Source organism: Eutrigla gurnardus (assembly GCF_963514095.1).
Source record: "Eutrigla gurnardus genome assembly, chromosome: 15".
In the NCBI taxonomy this organism is placed as follows: domain Eukaryota; kingdom Metazoa; phylum Chordata; class Actinopteri; order Perciformes; family Triglidae; genus Eutrigla; species Eutrigla gurnardus.
In genome coordinates, this window is record NC_139938.1 from 9,942,785 (window position 1) to 9,959,067 (window position 16,283).

A 16,283-nucleotide genomic window follows, 5' to 3' on the forward strand; every position below is an offset into this window, starting at 1 on the left:
TACGGACTTTTCTTAGTAGTATAAGAACTCAAGCTAGCCTTAATAAGGGTTTAGCTTTTTATTGTGAAATGACATGAATTCATTCAACAAAGGCGGCTAAGCGGGTTTAGCTAGCTAGCTATCAGGTAATGCAAATTTGAGAATGGCATTCACAGATATTTTATTTTTATTTTGTTTAATGCATTACATAGTTATTAATATCACCATTTCCATTGTTTTTACATATTCAATTTGGTGCCCGGTCAAAAATAACGAATACGGTCGGCTGCAGTGCCAGTCTGTTAGTCTACGGTGTGTTTTGTGCCTAAAAGCTAACCGGAAACTCTATGTTTGGTTGTTGCTAGCTTGACATCAGTCATTCTCCCGGCAGCGGCTTCAGTGGATCCAATGAGGTGACGCCGCGTTCCGGGCCCGACTGTTGAGAGCGAGCCGGTGATAAGGGGACCTAAAACGGCCAAGTGTGACAACAAAGAGGCTCCGAATCAAGGTAAGACCAGGAAAAACTGATCTCAGAAGGTACCCGGAAACGCTCGGGCAACACTTGCATTTGTAGCGGCTGTGGAAAGGTAAGTCGAGTTCATGCCCCACCACAGTGTCAGTCATGCTTTCATATTGATGTGTGTCAAACAGTGAACAAGCTAACGGGGACGTTAGCTGTCAACTTACGATGGAGCTATGTCGTCCCAGTCAGCAGTGCGAGCTTTCATCTGGAAAGGTCCAGAGATGGTCCACATTGTCCCGTTGCGTTTGCATTGAATGGTTAACGGTGTGACGCTAACGCGTAACAGTCATTGTTGTATCCACCTTGGCTAAAGCGTTATAGCTAACACACACCGGCAACTTCCCCTACAACTCGCCGGTTCATATGATGAGGTCCAAAATGTTTGTTTTATAATAGTGAGACTTTAATTTGTGCATCCATTTTGCGCTCATGCGTCACCGCCTCACCGGGCGAACGGAAGAGTCGTGATGATTTCCTGATGTTTCTCCCTTTAACACCAACAATATTCTGCTGACCGCTCTACTCAAGCTGATGACTATGGGTTGTATTATCGGTGTTTTCCTTTAAATATTGAAGCTTTAACCTACACCATTATTAATGCCACGTGTTTGGAGCTGTGTACACCTATTATGAGGGTGGGATCAGGTGCATTCACTGATTTACATATCCGTGAGCAAAGGCCATAGCACTCCCCGGCAGCAGCGGACACCGCCACACATGGACGTTTATGAAAAGACTTATGCAAATGGTGAACTGATATAAGTTATATTAATATCCCAGTTTCTAGAAACTGGTGACGTTATCCAGTGTAAAAAAAAAAAAAGATCACCTTGTGATGCATCTGCATCTCTCCAGTGCAGGTGCAAGGACAAAGATGAGAAGTGGATTAAAGGTGTTCGGTCTTGACTTGACACTTGGAAAACATGGACAATGTGAGGACCTGTGCAAATGAATCCAGCTGATTTATATATCTTTCATTTGTTCATCTTTACAGCTCATCATGGGGGGCAGAAAGTTGGCCCTTGTTGCTCTCTTCGGCTTTGTTCTGGCATTGTTGCCCTCTCACACAGGTAATACAGGCCGTCACATACGCAGACATATGTTTCTATCAAGAAGCCCTGGTTGGTTAGACTAGAGCCTATTAATGCCACACTGATGAGCACATACAGCTATTATGTAGCATGTTTAGATAGAGATAAGCTAGATCAATAATGCAACTCTTCTGTACCTCGGGCTCGTTGGCGTTGCTTGTCTTACCAGCTGTATGTAACATGTCTGTGTGTTTGCAGTGACTGTAGCTGTCATGTCAGTCGACCTGGGCAGTGAATGGATGAAAGTGGCGATAGTGAAACCTGGTGTGCCAATGGAGATCGTTCTCAACAAGTGAGTATACCAGAGTGTTTGTCGTGGCGGGAAAAGGACAAAAGCAAGTGAAATGAATGCAGCATGAAATGACATTTCGGTGTTTAACTATGACTGCTGTGTGTTTCTTCAGGGAGTCGAGGAGGAAAACACCCATGGCTGTATGTCTGAAGGAAAATGAAAGGCTTTTGGGAGACAGTGCATTAGGAATGGTATGTCCTAAATTGAGTTTGATAGAATAGCAGCTTCATGTCACAAATTAACTTTGCACTTTCAATGCATAGTTTAAAAATGAATTGACCTCAAAATAACACTGTTCTTTTCCTTGGGTGCTATTAATGGACACCTATTACCGTTACAGTCTGTGAAGAACCCTAAAACGGTTTATCGACACCTCCAAAGTCTCCTCGGTAAAAAGCACGATAATCCCCAAGTGGTGCTCTATCAGAAACGTTTCCCTGAGCACCAGCTGCAGGAAGACCCAGTGAGAGGCACGGTTCACTTCAAAAACTCAGAGTGAGTTTATTCACTTAATTTATTACATTTCCATCATAGAATAAATGCTATATGAAATGATCAATTTGTAATATTGAGTCTTCCTCACAATTCATAAGGACGGTCTGTTTAGTTTCTTCATACTAATATGCTCTATCAGTGTAGATGCTTGTTATGAATATCACCTCTGAAGGCTGTTTTGACTGATCTTCTCTGATAACATGACTGATGTTGAGCTACTGGAGCTGTCCTTGATGCTATTATAGCTGTGTTCATGCAAATGCAAATCCAATACCAGTGTAGCACCTGCAAAAAAAAATGCTATCAAAATATTCTGAATTGTAACACAATTTTTTCCTGCCAGAGAAATGCAGTACACAGCTGAGGAGCTCCTCGGGATGCTGCTCAATTATTCCAGTGGACTGGCTCAGGACTTTGCAGGTCAGTTTGCTCGTGGAAGAAGATGCATCACTCTATGATATGTTTGAAAATGTGAAGTATATTCATTCTTTTTTTTCTCCTTATTCTTCTTGAACCTACCAACTCTCAGAACAACCAATCAAAGATGCAGTGATCACCGTCCCAGCCTTTTTCAACCAGGCGGAGCGCAGGGCCGTTCTGCATGCCGCACAGATGGCAGGTCTGAAGGTCCTTCAACTCATCAACGACAATACAGCTGTGGCGTTGAACTACGGAGTCTTCAGGAGGAAAGATATTGACAACACGGTTAAGGTGCGTTCAGCATTACTCACTGACTAAAGAATCAGTGTGGTGGTCAACATGGGTGTGTAGACGTGCAGATCCAAGGCAGCAATGAATATATCTGCTAACAAGTACCGTGTGACTCGCTCCCAGATACACGTTCACTGGAGCATTTGTTTGAATATTTGAACAAATATGTAAGCCATTTGTAAAAAATTGACATCTGCAGTAGGAAGCGCCGACAGTCGAGATTATTAAATGAAGGTGGAGACATGGACTGTGACACAGCTGTGATGTTGGAGAGATACAGCAGAGGGCGCTAGAAATACAATGGGATTGTGTCCAATCAGCTAGTCTTTGGGAACGCTGGGCCTGACTGGATGGCGACTTGCAGAATTGTATCTCAGCCATACAGGTGCTACTCCTCCCCCAGTGAAATTAATCCATCATCCTCATTGTTGAACCCCGATGATGCAATATGACACCATGACTTCTCCTCTATTGAGCCTCCTTGGACAAGAAGTCAAAGTATTGACAGACAGACTAACCTTTTAGTTTTGGTCTTTATCAAGAGATTTGTTGACAATAACAATTATAGATTAATGACCGCTTTATGTGTCTTAGTATAAGCTATAGGAGTACTTGATAAAATTCTTGTTCATGCTGTATCGGTCACTGAAGGGAAATAATCTCAACTCACTACAAATTCCTTAAAATCTGATTTGATTCCCTTTTCAGAATGTGATGTTTTATGATATGGGCTCGGGCAGCACAACTGCCACCATCGTCACCTATCAGACGGTAAAAACCAAGGAGGCTGGCACCCAGCCCCAGTTACAGATCCGAGGTGTCGGGTGAGTCCAGTGATCCCATGATGTGTTGTTGCCACTGCTTCTATCAGCAAAGTGTTGATTGTGTTTAAGGATTCAGAGAGAAACTCTGTGTTTTAGGGTTCTAGTGCAATATATTTTAAAATGAGTGTCTTTCTATTTCAACCTCCGAGACCACTTTTAAAATGTTATTTTGGTCCTCAGACTAAGGTGGTCTTCTCTTGTTCTGCATGTAGGTTTGACCGTGGGTTGGGGGGCTTTGAGATGGACCTGAGACTCCGGGACCACCTGGCCAAACTGTTTAACGAGCAGAAGAAGAGCAAGAAAGATGTGAGGGAGAACCACCGAGCCATGGCCAAGCTCCTCAAAGAGGCTCAGAGGCTCAAGACGGTGCTGAGTGCCAACGTAGACTTCATGGCCCAGGTGAGTCCAGGGACATTCATCAATTCATGTAAAAACATAGGAGCATTTAAATCTATGCTGTGTTCCTCTGTTCTTATTGTTGTTTGCTTTGTATTTATCCGTATCTTATATTTGTTCAGCACTTTGGTCAACTGTGGTTGTTTTAAATGTGCTATACAAATAAAGTTTGACTTGACTTTCAGGTGGAAGGTTTGATGGATGATATTGACTTCAAAGCTAAGGTGACGAGGGCTGAGTTTGAAGAGCTTTGTGTTGATCTCTTTGAAAGAGTGCCTGGCCCGGTGCAGGACGCCCTCACCACTGCAGAAATGAAGCTGGTCAGTAGTCTCATTACTCTTCGAATCTTATCTCTAAGTGCAGCTTGATTGTCCCACATGACGGGATGAGATTAAACCTTGGCTGTAGGTCACTGCAGACGATACAGAACAGCTAGATAATTAAGAACAGGAATGTAAATGAGCGTTTTGTATTACTGCTGTGAGTTCTTGTATTTCTGCCAACAGGATGACATTGAGCAGGTGATTTTAGTGGGTGGCTCCACCCGCGTCCCCAAGGTTCAGGAAGTGCTGCTCAAAGCTGTGGGCAAGTAAGTGTCAACCACAGAGATCGAATAACTTTCACTTTTAAAAATGAACATAAGAAGCACACTTCTTCTTCAGTACTTCATACTGTGAACATATTTTTATTATGGCTGTCAATCTATTACAATTTTGAATCAGATTATTCACAAGGTAGCTGTGGATTAATCACCATTCGTAAATATATATATATATATATAAGTTCCCATTTTGTCTGTTTATTGTTGTGGGAAGGGAAAGATTAATGACAGAAGATGTATATACACCAGAATAAGAAGCCTCTACAAATGCACTGATACCACTTTTTTATCAAATACTTCAATTTCAATACTTGCCGATACAGAGTACTGCTACTTAATAATACCATTATAGTTCTAACAATAACTTTGAAAACATTCAACTTTGTGTAATTGTCTAATACAAACGGAGCAGTTTGCAGTAGATAAATGAATACTTAACTGTTTAACCTGCTGTCAGTTACACACACAGTTAAAATAAATATTAAAGATGAAGAAGCTAAGAGACTCAGAGGAGGAGCAGCTTGTCACTGAAAGGAGAATAGTCCTGTCCACCTTAAAGATCAGCCCAGCTTAATAGGTCAGCCCACCTTAAGTGTTGCTTGTGTGGCTGAGAGTTTTTTTTTTTTTTTTTTCATTTATCCCTGAGCCAGTTGCTAATGTCGGGGCTAACTGCTACAATCACAGCTGTAACGGCACCTCTCTCCCTCTATCCACTGAACACTCGCTAATGTTATGTCGTTCTTTGATAGTTCCATCTCTCTCTTTTTTTGCATTAATGCGTTAAAAAAAAAAAAAAAAATTGTGCATTAACTCAGCATAAAGAAATTAGGCTAACCGACCTGCATTAATGCGTTAATTTTGATAGCCCTAATTTTTATTTCAGTTTTTATATTCTATATTTGTTACTTGACTTTTGTTAGGCTACTATGTTTACTGATAGGCGCCAATACACCAAAGCAAATTCCTGGAATGTGAAAACCTATTTGGCATTTAACCAGATTCTGATTCGATAGAAAGTTGAGTGTCAGATCAGCAGGTTTGGCTTAATTGGGAAGAGCTGCAGTTCTGATGGTGTATTTGTATTTGTCCACGCAGAGAGGAGCTGGGGAAGAACATCAATGCAGACGAGGCAGCAGCCATGGGCGCCGTGTACCAGGCTGCTGCTCTCAGCAAGGCCTTCAAGGTCAAACCTTTCCTGGTCCGAGAGGCAGCTGTCTTCCCCATTCAGGTCGGTGCAGGACATTCACCGGCTCATGCTGCTGGAGAGCAATTTAAATAACATCACTAGACATTAGTAGTAGTAGTAGCAAAATCAGATCCTGAATGCAAGCCATGTTAACACATGGCATGTTATTGAACTCCATCAGGTGGAGTTTACCCGTGAGACGGAGGAAGAGGGGGTAAAATCCCTGAAACACAACAAACGTGTCCTCTTCCAGAGGATGGCGCCCTACCCCCAACGCAAGGTCATTACATTCAACCGCTACAACAGTGACTTTGCTTTCTACATCAACTACGGGGACCTCAGCTTCCTAAGTCAGGACGACCTCAGGTTGGTCAGCTGTTCACTTCCTTAGCCTTACAATGTTTACAGAAACTTTTATGGCATTTGCCTTAACTTCGATGGCTTTCAAAGAAACAGGAAAAAAAGCTGTATGATCGCTTCCATGTTGTCGCTCTGACTCTTCACTGAACCTCTCAAGATCTGAATGTAACGCTCTGCTCTCCGCCTGTTGTTGCTCGTGTTTTGCAGTGTGTTTGGATCCCTGAACCTGACCACAGTCAAACTGTCTGGAGTCGGCGAAAGCTTTGAGAAACACACAGACGCCGAGTCAAAAGGCATCAAAGCCCATTTCAACATGGATGAAAGTGGCGTCCTCCTGCTGGATCGGGTCAGTTTCACATCCACACAACCAAAGCAGTGCTAGGAGGTAGCTCCTCTTTGTTGTAAGGACAGTCATTGACTGTTTCTACCTTCTGGTATGGCAGACATACAAACAGACGATACGTGGTGTGTCAGTATTGACATGACATTCATTTCAAATCGCAGAATGAAAACATTTCATTTGTATATCAAGTTAATATTTCATTGTTGTAATGCACAGGTGGAGTCTGTGTTTGAAACCATTGTGGAGGAGAAAGAAGAGGAATCAACATTAACTAGTAGGTTTTCCAAACGTATATCTGTGACCTCATTCATCTAAAGTCTATGATCAGTGGTGATGAAGACTGGCACTTTACGGGCATATTCGGGTAGAAGCTCTTAGAACAATAGGTAGTAGTGAGGCTTTGAAAGCACTTTGTGTTTTAACATGTAATGTGATTACTGATTGGTGCAATTGATCCTTTGATAAGCCCCGCCTCTGGAACGCAAAAAGAGATTTCGTCGGGCAGTGCAGTTAGTGACGGTGTGGGCTCCATGGAGGGGGAGCAGCTAATGAAGGGTTCTATAGCCTGTATTATAGTGTATAGGACTTTTTATTAATGACTAACTGAGCCAGCTATTTGCTCTCTTTCAGAACTAGGTAACACCATCTCCACCCTGTTTGGAGGAGGATCATCTGAACCCACCCAGAATATAACTGAACCCGCCCAGGTAATTACATTTGGTCTGGGTTTGATGTGTTTATTAAGCAGATGTGAGGTCTATATGAACTAGATGAACTGCTTCACCTCCATGCCCTTGTTTTTCCTGTAACAGTTTAACAACTACTTGATGATGCACAGGCATGCTTGGCCCGAGACCCTAGCTAACATTGTTTCCTAATTTCTCATGTCCAGGACGAGGAGGAAGTGCCTCCAGAGTCTGGAAAGGACGGCAAGGACGAGGACGGTAAGACTGAGGCCCAGAAGGAAGAGCCTGCCAAGGAGAAACAGGAGGATTCAGAGAAAAGTGACGGTCAAGACAAAAGTCAGGAGAGGACGGAGGAGACGGGCAGCAACACTGATGCCAAGGTGAGATCTGTCATCTCTCTGAGAAACGCAGGATTCCTACGTCATTGAAAACGTGGGAAAATGAGCACAAGACGTGTCCTGGAAAGTCTTGTGTTGTCTTTGAAAACTTCAACATCCTCCTATTTTCATCTAGCTAAGAATAAATTACTAGTCTAAATATCGGAGCTCCTCAAAACAAATACCATTGCTTTCTGAGAAGCTAAATACTAAAACGCTAAATAAAACCCCACAATTGTAGATAACAGGTTTTTTGTCATCAAAGTAACGTAAAGTATGACTCATTGGTATTCCTACCATGGTAAATGGGCATTTATCATGTGATGTCAATCAGGTGGACACTGGGATCGGGCCTCCAATGTTAAATTGGTTAGCATCCTTGGTTAAGTTTGCTAAAGTTGATGTGCTTGTTAGCTTGTTTTGCCTGCAGAGGTTTGTGGTTTGTGATCGATCTCTGGCTTGAACCTGGGTTCCAAATGTTTATGAGATAATAATGCGTGAGAAGCCGGGGCCTGAAGTATGCTGTGATGGACTGATAGGAGTCTGTATCAGAATCATGAGGCTACTATTCACAAGAGAAAAAGGATTTGTGTCATACCGGCTACATCATCACTTAAATTGTTCTGGAACTTCATCTCTTGAAAAATGGAAACATTAGACTGTCTGTGGGGTGGTTCCGACTTTTGTGCACTTGTGAAAGTTTGTATTAAAAAAGATGAGATTCACACAGACTTGGTGTTGAAAGTGACCATAAATGTGCTGGTATAGGAGGAGAAGGATGGAGAGAAATCTGAAAATGCCGAAGCAGAGAAGGATGCCGAAAAGAAGGCAAAACCTCAAAAAAAGAGCAAGATCGCCGAGGAAATCGCAGTGGAACTCGTCATCAACGACATCCTCAACCCCACTGCTGATGATCTCACTTCCTCTAAGAAGAAGTAAAGCAGCACGTTTTATTTCTACAGCGTTTCTGTTTTTTTGATTCTCAGTTTATTGGCTAAAACAAGTGTTTGTATGTCTTCAGGTTGCAAGATTTGACAGACAGAGATCTGGCCAAACAGGAAAGGGAAAAGTCACTTAACAGTCTGGAAGCGTTTATCTTTGAGACTCAGGTAAGTTCTAAATTTTCAGCATCATCTCTGTATTCATCTTTTTGTTTTTAAGAAATGTGTTGTGGCCAGTGCAGCTTTGAGTGATTACAACCCACATGTTTATTGAGCCAAGTATTAAATATTCAGCATATCGGTGTATCGATGCTCATAAAAGATAAAATCAAAGATATACAGGATTACATTTTGAGATAAATATGAAAAATAATTGAACCAAAATGTCCAGGAATTCACATTCAATAAAATGTTATTTATATATCACAATATCACAAATATGCCTCAGGGGGGCATCTGACATCCTGTGTCCCTGGACCCTCATAAGGAAGAACTTGCTAAAAAAAAACTGTAATAGGGGAAAAATACAGACACCACCGACTCATCAGGAACAGGAATAACCCCGTTCTGGATTTGTGGTTTCTTTTTTTTTTTTTTTTTTCGTCGCCATTGATTTGGGGTCTCATCAAATACGTAGGGCATGTGGTTCTAGGGTGAGAGCAAATAGTGTCAGGTTTAGGAGACTGTGTGCTTTTCTTTCTCATAAAGAAATGTAATCCATGCTCGAAAAGAATATCCAAAATTAAAAAGTTTGACCATTCAATTTGGCGGACTGCATTTTCAGCATCAAGCACGTGTTTGAGCAGGGGTCATATTAATGATGAAAACTGATTTTCCCCTGTTAATATTAGATGGATAAAGTACTAAAATTACCAGCATAGTAAAATGTATGTAAACTGATATATCAACTACCAGCATGTGAATATGCTACTGCATAAGAAGGCCTGTGTTTTAAATGTTTTTGTAGGCTACTTTTAAAGTATCGGTCTTAAAATAATTCAATGTAAAGATGAGAGATTAATCTAAATCTAAGTCATATGGGACCACACCCCCTGTCCTCCCAAAAACACCCAGTACTGTGGTTCTTTCTCCAGGACAAGCTCTACCAGGAGGAGTACCAGCTGGTGGTGTCGGAGGAGGAGAAGGAGCAGGTCGTGGCCAAGCTGAGAGAGGCGTCGGAGTGGATGGACGAGGACGGCTACGCGGCGTCCACCAAGCAGCTGAGGGAGAGGCTGTCTCAGCTGAAGAGCCTGTGCAAGGACATGTTCTTCAGGGTCGAGGAGCGACGCAAGTGGCCAGACCGCCTGGCTGCCCTGAACAGCATGCTCAACACTTCCAGCTACTTCTTGAGGTGAGTGTTGAAAGGAAAGAGGGACATGACAGGGTTTTGTGGTGACTCGGTACATTTGTATTGACTCATTACCATTTTCCTTTCAAAGGAGTGCCAAACTGATTCCAGAGGATGACCAAATCTTCACTGAAGTAGAGCTGAATATGTTAGAAAAAGTGATCAACGAAACAACGGTAGGTGGTGAACGTGTTAATGTCGTCACGCTGTCGTCACACGCTTCTGTGGAGGATTTTGTTTCCGTGCAGCATTACTCTGGAGATTTTAGTGTTGATCTGGACTTTTAGGACCCACTCCCATTAGGCAGTCAGACTTTTGGAGTTTATGCTGCCTTTTTACTTCTTAAAATTGAACATACTCTTGCTAGTTTGTCAACGTTACCAACAGTCGGTTCCTCACAGTGGCACAGAATGCATTTCATAACAGCTTCCACAGGCTGAGTAGTTCTTTGTATCACATGAACCTTCCTCTGTCTGCTCCAGACTTGGAAGAATGTGACCGTAGCAGAGCAGGAGAAACGCACCCCGACGGAGCGGCCCATCCTGTTGTCCAAAGACATCGAGTCCAAGCTGGCTCTGCTCGATCGGGAGGTGAACTACCTGCTCAACAAGGCCAAGTTTGCCAAGCCCAAAGTTAAAGCCAAAGCCAAGAACAGCACCAGCTCCGATAAAAGCAGCAAGGCCAACACCACGGCCGAGGAGAAAGTCATCCCTCCCACAGAGGAGAGCACAGACACAAAGAAGGGTGCGTTCAACAGCAACACTAACATCCGGCTATCATCGGTCCCCTCGTGACAACTGTCAAGAGACTTAAAATAACATTTCATGTGTTTTTTTGTTTTTAATTCAAATATAGAAACTCCACAGGAGGTGGAGCCAGGAGAAGCCCCTCCCACTGAAGAGAGCACTGTTCAAACAGACACAGACAGCCAATCACAGAGCATAGAAGAAACCACAACCACAGGTCGGTCTGCCTTACCTGTTGCTGATGATGATGCCGGAGAACTTTAGGGGGTGGACAAAATAATTGGAACACGTTCAATGTGGTCCAACAAAACATTATATCACTGCTGCGCTATTGTTATAGATCACTTATGCGTGTCAATCATTCTGTCACTTTATCCAGAAACAATCTAAAGTCCAGGGGTCTCATTTATAACGAGGCATTAGAAAGCAAACGTGGTGTTGGAATGATATCAGCTATGGACACTCTGACCCACGAGTATGAATATGGACACACAGATGGTGAGGGGAAGAACTGAAGCCAGATTGTTGAAAATGAAATGTTATCTCTCAGACATTAAATTTAACTTCATAGCATGTTCCTTATAGATCCACCTTCTCATAAACATTCGAAGCAGCAGTGTTATTGTTCTAGTGAGCCATAATGATTCTATAAAAACCTTTCAATTGTAAAACAGAGAACTCCACATGAAATGAAAATAATCATCGCTTGTAGAAATCAAATAGCATTAAATGAATTAAGTTGCAGAACAGAGCATCAATGTTTTAAAAATCATAATCATTCACAATCATCCTTTTAAAAACAACAGTTAACAAAGTGCTTTTGACAGCAGAATATAAATGTAGTCAGATACACAAATACAAATACAAATAAAATAAAAATAAATAAGTTAAAAACGGGCAACATCGCATAAGAGCCAGTCTATAAACGTGCCTTTTAAGAAGTGATTCAGCAAGCCTTAGCTAGTTTTCACTAATATCTTCTAATGCATTCATCACCAAGTGCGTTTTTAGTTTTCATGTAGTTTTTGTTTTTAAAGTCACTGCACTGAACATGACTAACTGAAAACCGCTATCTGAGGTATCGGAGACAATGTCTCACACTCCGTCTCACACTCCAGTCACCTCACATTCTCACCACCTGAACATGTGGATTGTGTAAATAAGTGTGATCCAGGCTGGTTGGCACCACTGACTGTCACCAACATTGTTACTGTTAGAATATACTTACTGCGGTGACCTTTGCATGGCGTTCTGCTGCTTGATGGATTCACTGCTACTGTTGGGACGACATGAATGATGAATTAGGAGCAGCAAGTGTTCAGGGACCTGTGGGGGTGGGTGGGTGTTGAGAACCATTGATCATCTGGATCATTTCTATGCATCAACATTCATGAGGTGCTTTGCATTGACCATATATAGTTGAATGTGGGTGTGTAGCGGGTAAATGAGGCTGATCCACATGCACACTTTTTCAAGTTGATTTGGGATTTAGAAAAGGACATTTCCCACTGGCAGTTTTTCTAAATTGCAATAGTTTCCCTCATTTTTACACAACATTCATTCAGTGTGGATCCTCCATGCTGTTTTAGAAATGAGATCCAGGTGATATCTGACTACAGCTATGAGCTCATTCCTCCACCAGGGGGCCCACTCAGACAAAATGTGGTTTTATTTTTGCCACATTCAACAAAGTCCAGCTGCTGCAATCCATTATATAACTTTTATACATCTCACTTCACCAATTCTGAGTGCACATAATAAAGGCACAATGCAGATTTTTATTTTTAAATAACTTGATCTATACAGCAACGCTGCATTATAATACTTCAACATCTTACAATGACATTTGGTCACTTCTGGACAATAAAGTGTAATGACAAAAACAAACATGTCATAATATTGGAATGACGGATTGTGCTTCTGTTTTTAGTAATAAATCCTGCGTAACAGTGTGATTTCTATTTTTTAAGTCAACTGTTTGCTTCATTGGTTGTGAAAGTGGTTTACGCAAAGCTCGTTCTTCTATCGTTGGCATTTCAGATTTCAGGTTTTGCAAAAGAATATGCAAATATTTTGTTGTCTTACATTTCAGTAATGCCTCCTAGTCATAATCAGGTGTAAGTACTTTAATATCAGTGAAGTTGAGATGACGAGCCTCTAATCCAACAAAGGCCTTTTCAACCATTGATGGAGCCGTTTGTGCCTTTTATTAAATCGGTAAACATCGAGTTGCTCAGCATTTGCAGCGGCACTGGAGAAGGATCGCATTCGCCACAGAGCGTATGCTTGTCTAATATTCTAATAATAATTCTTATTATGTAATCCCGTGTACACACAGTACTCATTTCCTTCTCTGTCCTCGTTTGCAGGACCAACGGAGAAGGCCCAACCTGAAAACCACATAGAGGATGAATTATAACAGCTGGAACTGGGAGAAAAATCACTATATTTATTGACAGTGGATAAATGTTTGAGTTCCTTCTTACTCCTTTTTGTTCTTTTTTGGTTTTCCTTTAATTTTGTCTCTATGTCCTTGTTTATTGAACTGCCTGAAGCAGCTGATTGGATAAGGATCGGAGACTACTCACCCCCACCCCCCCATCCCCCTAGTGTGCTCTTCATCTCTTTAGTCTTTCATGGATTCTGTAAGCAACAAACACTTTAACACCATGAGGAAGCAGTTCAACAAACATGAAGCCCAGGACTGTGTCTGTATGTTACAGATGCACATCGACCAAATACCTTCTCTTGTCCAACAAAGGGTCACATCCATGCTGATACAAAGGAGAGGTTAGCAGTGCTTGGCCGTATTGTAACTATAAGGACATTTGACAAGGCTGAGTGCTGTTATACTGTGGTTGGTCATTCATGCACATTTCATGTCTGGCTTTGTCCTCTGCACTGTGTCCTCAACCATGCTGTGTTGTTGGGAGGTTAGTATTCGTCCAACACCTGCACCTCTACCGACTCGCCCCGGCCGCTGAGGACGCACCTCCATGCTGTTGATGACATCTGAGCGGGAGGGCCGGTTTACTCAGTGGATTCCAATCCAGAATGTATTTGGCTATATATTCTGTCGCTATATATGTAAACCATAACTTAATTTTCATACAGTATATTTAAAGCCATTGGAAGTACAGTCTGTTGGAAAGCCTCTTTATTCTGGTATAAATTGTTCATCAACATTGATACATAATGGAAGGTCATACTATAATTTCTGAATGGGCTTTTGGAAAAAGCAATTGGCTGACATTAAACGATGGCTGACAACTTGAGCAAAATGCATCCTATATATATATATATAAATCTGCAGATAGTTTTTACCAGCAGAACTACTGACGGTGTGTCATTTAGTCACTTACATGTCCTTTTTTTCAGTCTGCTTACTTGATGGAACTTGTTTACTGGAGAAAGTCCAACATTATGCACCCCTGTAGTTCATTAACGGTTTCGTTTACTAATTATTGCCTGAATAGAATCATTGTAACCTCCTGCAAAAAAAAAAAAAAAGCAGCATGTTTGGTTTCATGACATGTTGGTGATTGACCTTCAGGTCCTCCTGTATGTGCACACTGAACTCGTTCTGAAACCAAGATGCCAAACATGGATCTTTAACAATCAAGAGTGTCTCCATGTATCGGCCACCCTTTAATTCTCTCATCCGGCTAGATCAACTGAAATGCCCGATGAATTATTTGTTCTGCTGATGCCAGTGCAACCTTTGAGAGGAGCGTGAATGTCTTTCAGTGACGGTGGTCAAACTCCATGTTTTTCAAAGTCTCATAAGCTGCTAAACGTTGTAGAAGAGCTGGTGTGTTAGTGTCGTCACTGTTCTTTACCTCGACATGCCCTGTGACGCAGATTCTCACTCACATGTTTGCTCTGTTTTTCTGTGAAAGCAGGCGGGGGATTTGGGGACTCGGGTCAGGATTTTGGGTCAGCTGTTTCTGTGGTTGCAGCAACAAAAGAAAAGTCAAGAATGGAAGATGCAAACAATGTTGTGTTTCTAAACTGTTAATAAAAATCTTTGTTTTTAATTTTATTGTCATTTTGTTAATGTGTTTAGATGATGAATTACTTAAGAATTGGTGCATTAAGCAGACTAGCCAGGATAAGAGTGTCCTGGACTTGGTTTGTGTTCCTTCCTGGTGCTGCTGTTCTTTACATGGACCTCACCTGCCTTTCAACATTTACTTAGTCAAATTATTACTGCAAAAGATTATATTTGTGGTTCCAGAAATACTTTGTCAAGAAGGCGGACACCATTTCAGCCTATGCCTCCCTGCAGACTCTCCACTTCCTGGCCCTTACGGAGACCTGGATCACCCAAGAAAACACTGCCATCGTTTTCACACTCCCCGGGAACCAACTTGACCTTGTCTTCACAAGATTCTGTGGCATCTCAGCACTCTGTTACCCCGCTCACCGTGTCCGACCACCACTTTGTGACTTTCTCCCTCCCCATGAAGCCCACCACATCCCTCCCCTCTACGCCTCGAAACGGTCACCAGCCACCGCAACCTGAAATCCCTCACTCCCTCTGCTCTCTCCTCAACTGTTATCTCCTCACTACCATCCTCAGAACAGTTCTCCTTAATACCTACTGAGGAAGCCTCCTCCATCCTGATGTCCTCACTCTCCTCTTCTTTGGACACACTCTGTCCCTCAATCTCACGACCTGCGCGATCATCTCCCTCCCCTCCCTGGCTGTCTGAACCTCTGCGAACCAACAGATAATTGTTGCGAGCGTCAGAGAGAAAATGGAAGAAATCGGGCCAGCACGAGGACCTTGCTCACTACCACCACCACCTCCTCTCTGACTTCACCTCAACTGTTTCGGCAGCTAAATCTGCCTTCTACCTGGCAAAGATCAACTCTTCTGCCTCCAACCCCAGGAAACTCTTCTCCATGTTCTCCTCCCTCCTCACCCCTCCTACCCCTCCCCCTCCTTCCTCCCTTACTGCTGATGACTTTGCAACTTACTTTACCAAGAAAGTAAATGACATCAGCTCCTCATTCACGCCTATTCCCTCCCAGAAAACATCTCCCCCAACTCTCAACTCTGATGGCCTTACCAGCTTTAGCCCCCTCACCTCTGAAGATGTTCACGCACTTGTTACATCTAACCGTGCCACCACCTGCTCCCTTGACCCGATTCCCTCCTCTCTTCTCCAGGACATCTCACACGACATCTTGCCATTCCTCACCACCCTGATCAACTCCTCCCTCACCCCAGGTGTCATTCCAGTGGCTTTTAAGACAGCTACCGTGAAGCCTCTCCTTAAAAAACCCACCCTAGACGCTACTGACATCCAAAGCTACAGACCTGTATCTCTTCTTTCATTCCTCTCTAAAACCTTGGAACGTGCCGCCTACAACCAACT

General features: G+C 42.5%; 1 protein-coding gene across 2 annotated transcripts; it reads left to right on the forward strand.

Moving 5' to 3' along the window:
* Positions 1–368: 368 nt before the first annotated feature.
* Positions 369–14,936, forward strand: hyou1 (hypoxia up-regulated 1). Of its 2 annotated transcripts, none has more exons than XM_084029399.1 (24): positions 369–487; positions 1,497–1,572; positions 1,792–1,885; positions 1,998–2,076; positions 2,226–2,380; positions 2,724–2,800; positions 2,910–3,091; positions 3,800–3,915; positions 4,128–4,314; positions 4,497–4,631; positions 4,818–4,900; positions 6,008–6,140; positions 6,280–6,464; positions 6,666–6,804; positions 7,018–7,075; positions 7,432–7,508; positions 7,694–7,867; positions 8,633–8,799; positions 8,886–8,973; positions 9,900–10,156; positions 10,245–10,329; positions 10,636–10,897; positions 11,009–11,116; positions 13,269–14,936. In XM_084029399.1, the coding sequence occupies exons 2-24, from the start codon at positions 1,503–1,505 to the stop codon at positions 13,316–13,318; spliced, it is 2,961 nt and encodes a 986-aa protein (XP_083885525.1). In that variant the 5' UTR covers positions 369–487; positions 1,497–1,502; the 3' UTR covers positions 13,319–14,936. The 2 variants fall into 2 exon arrangements, with proteins under 2 accessions (XP_083885525.1, XP_083885526.1); XM_084029400.1 differs by having other exon boundaries at positions 439–566.
* Positions 14,937–16,283: the final 1,347 nt, after the last annotated feature.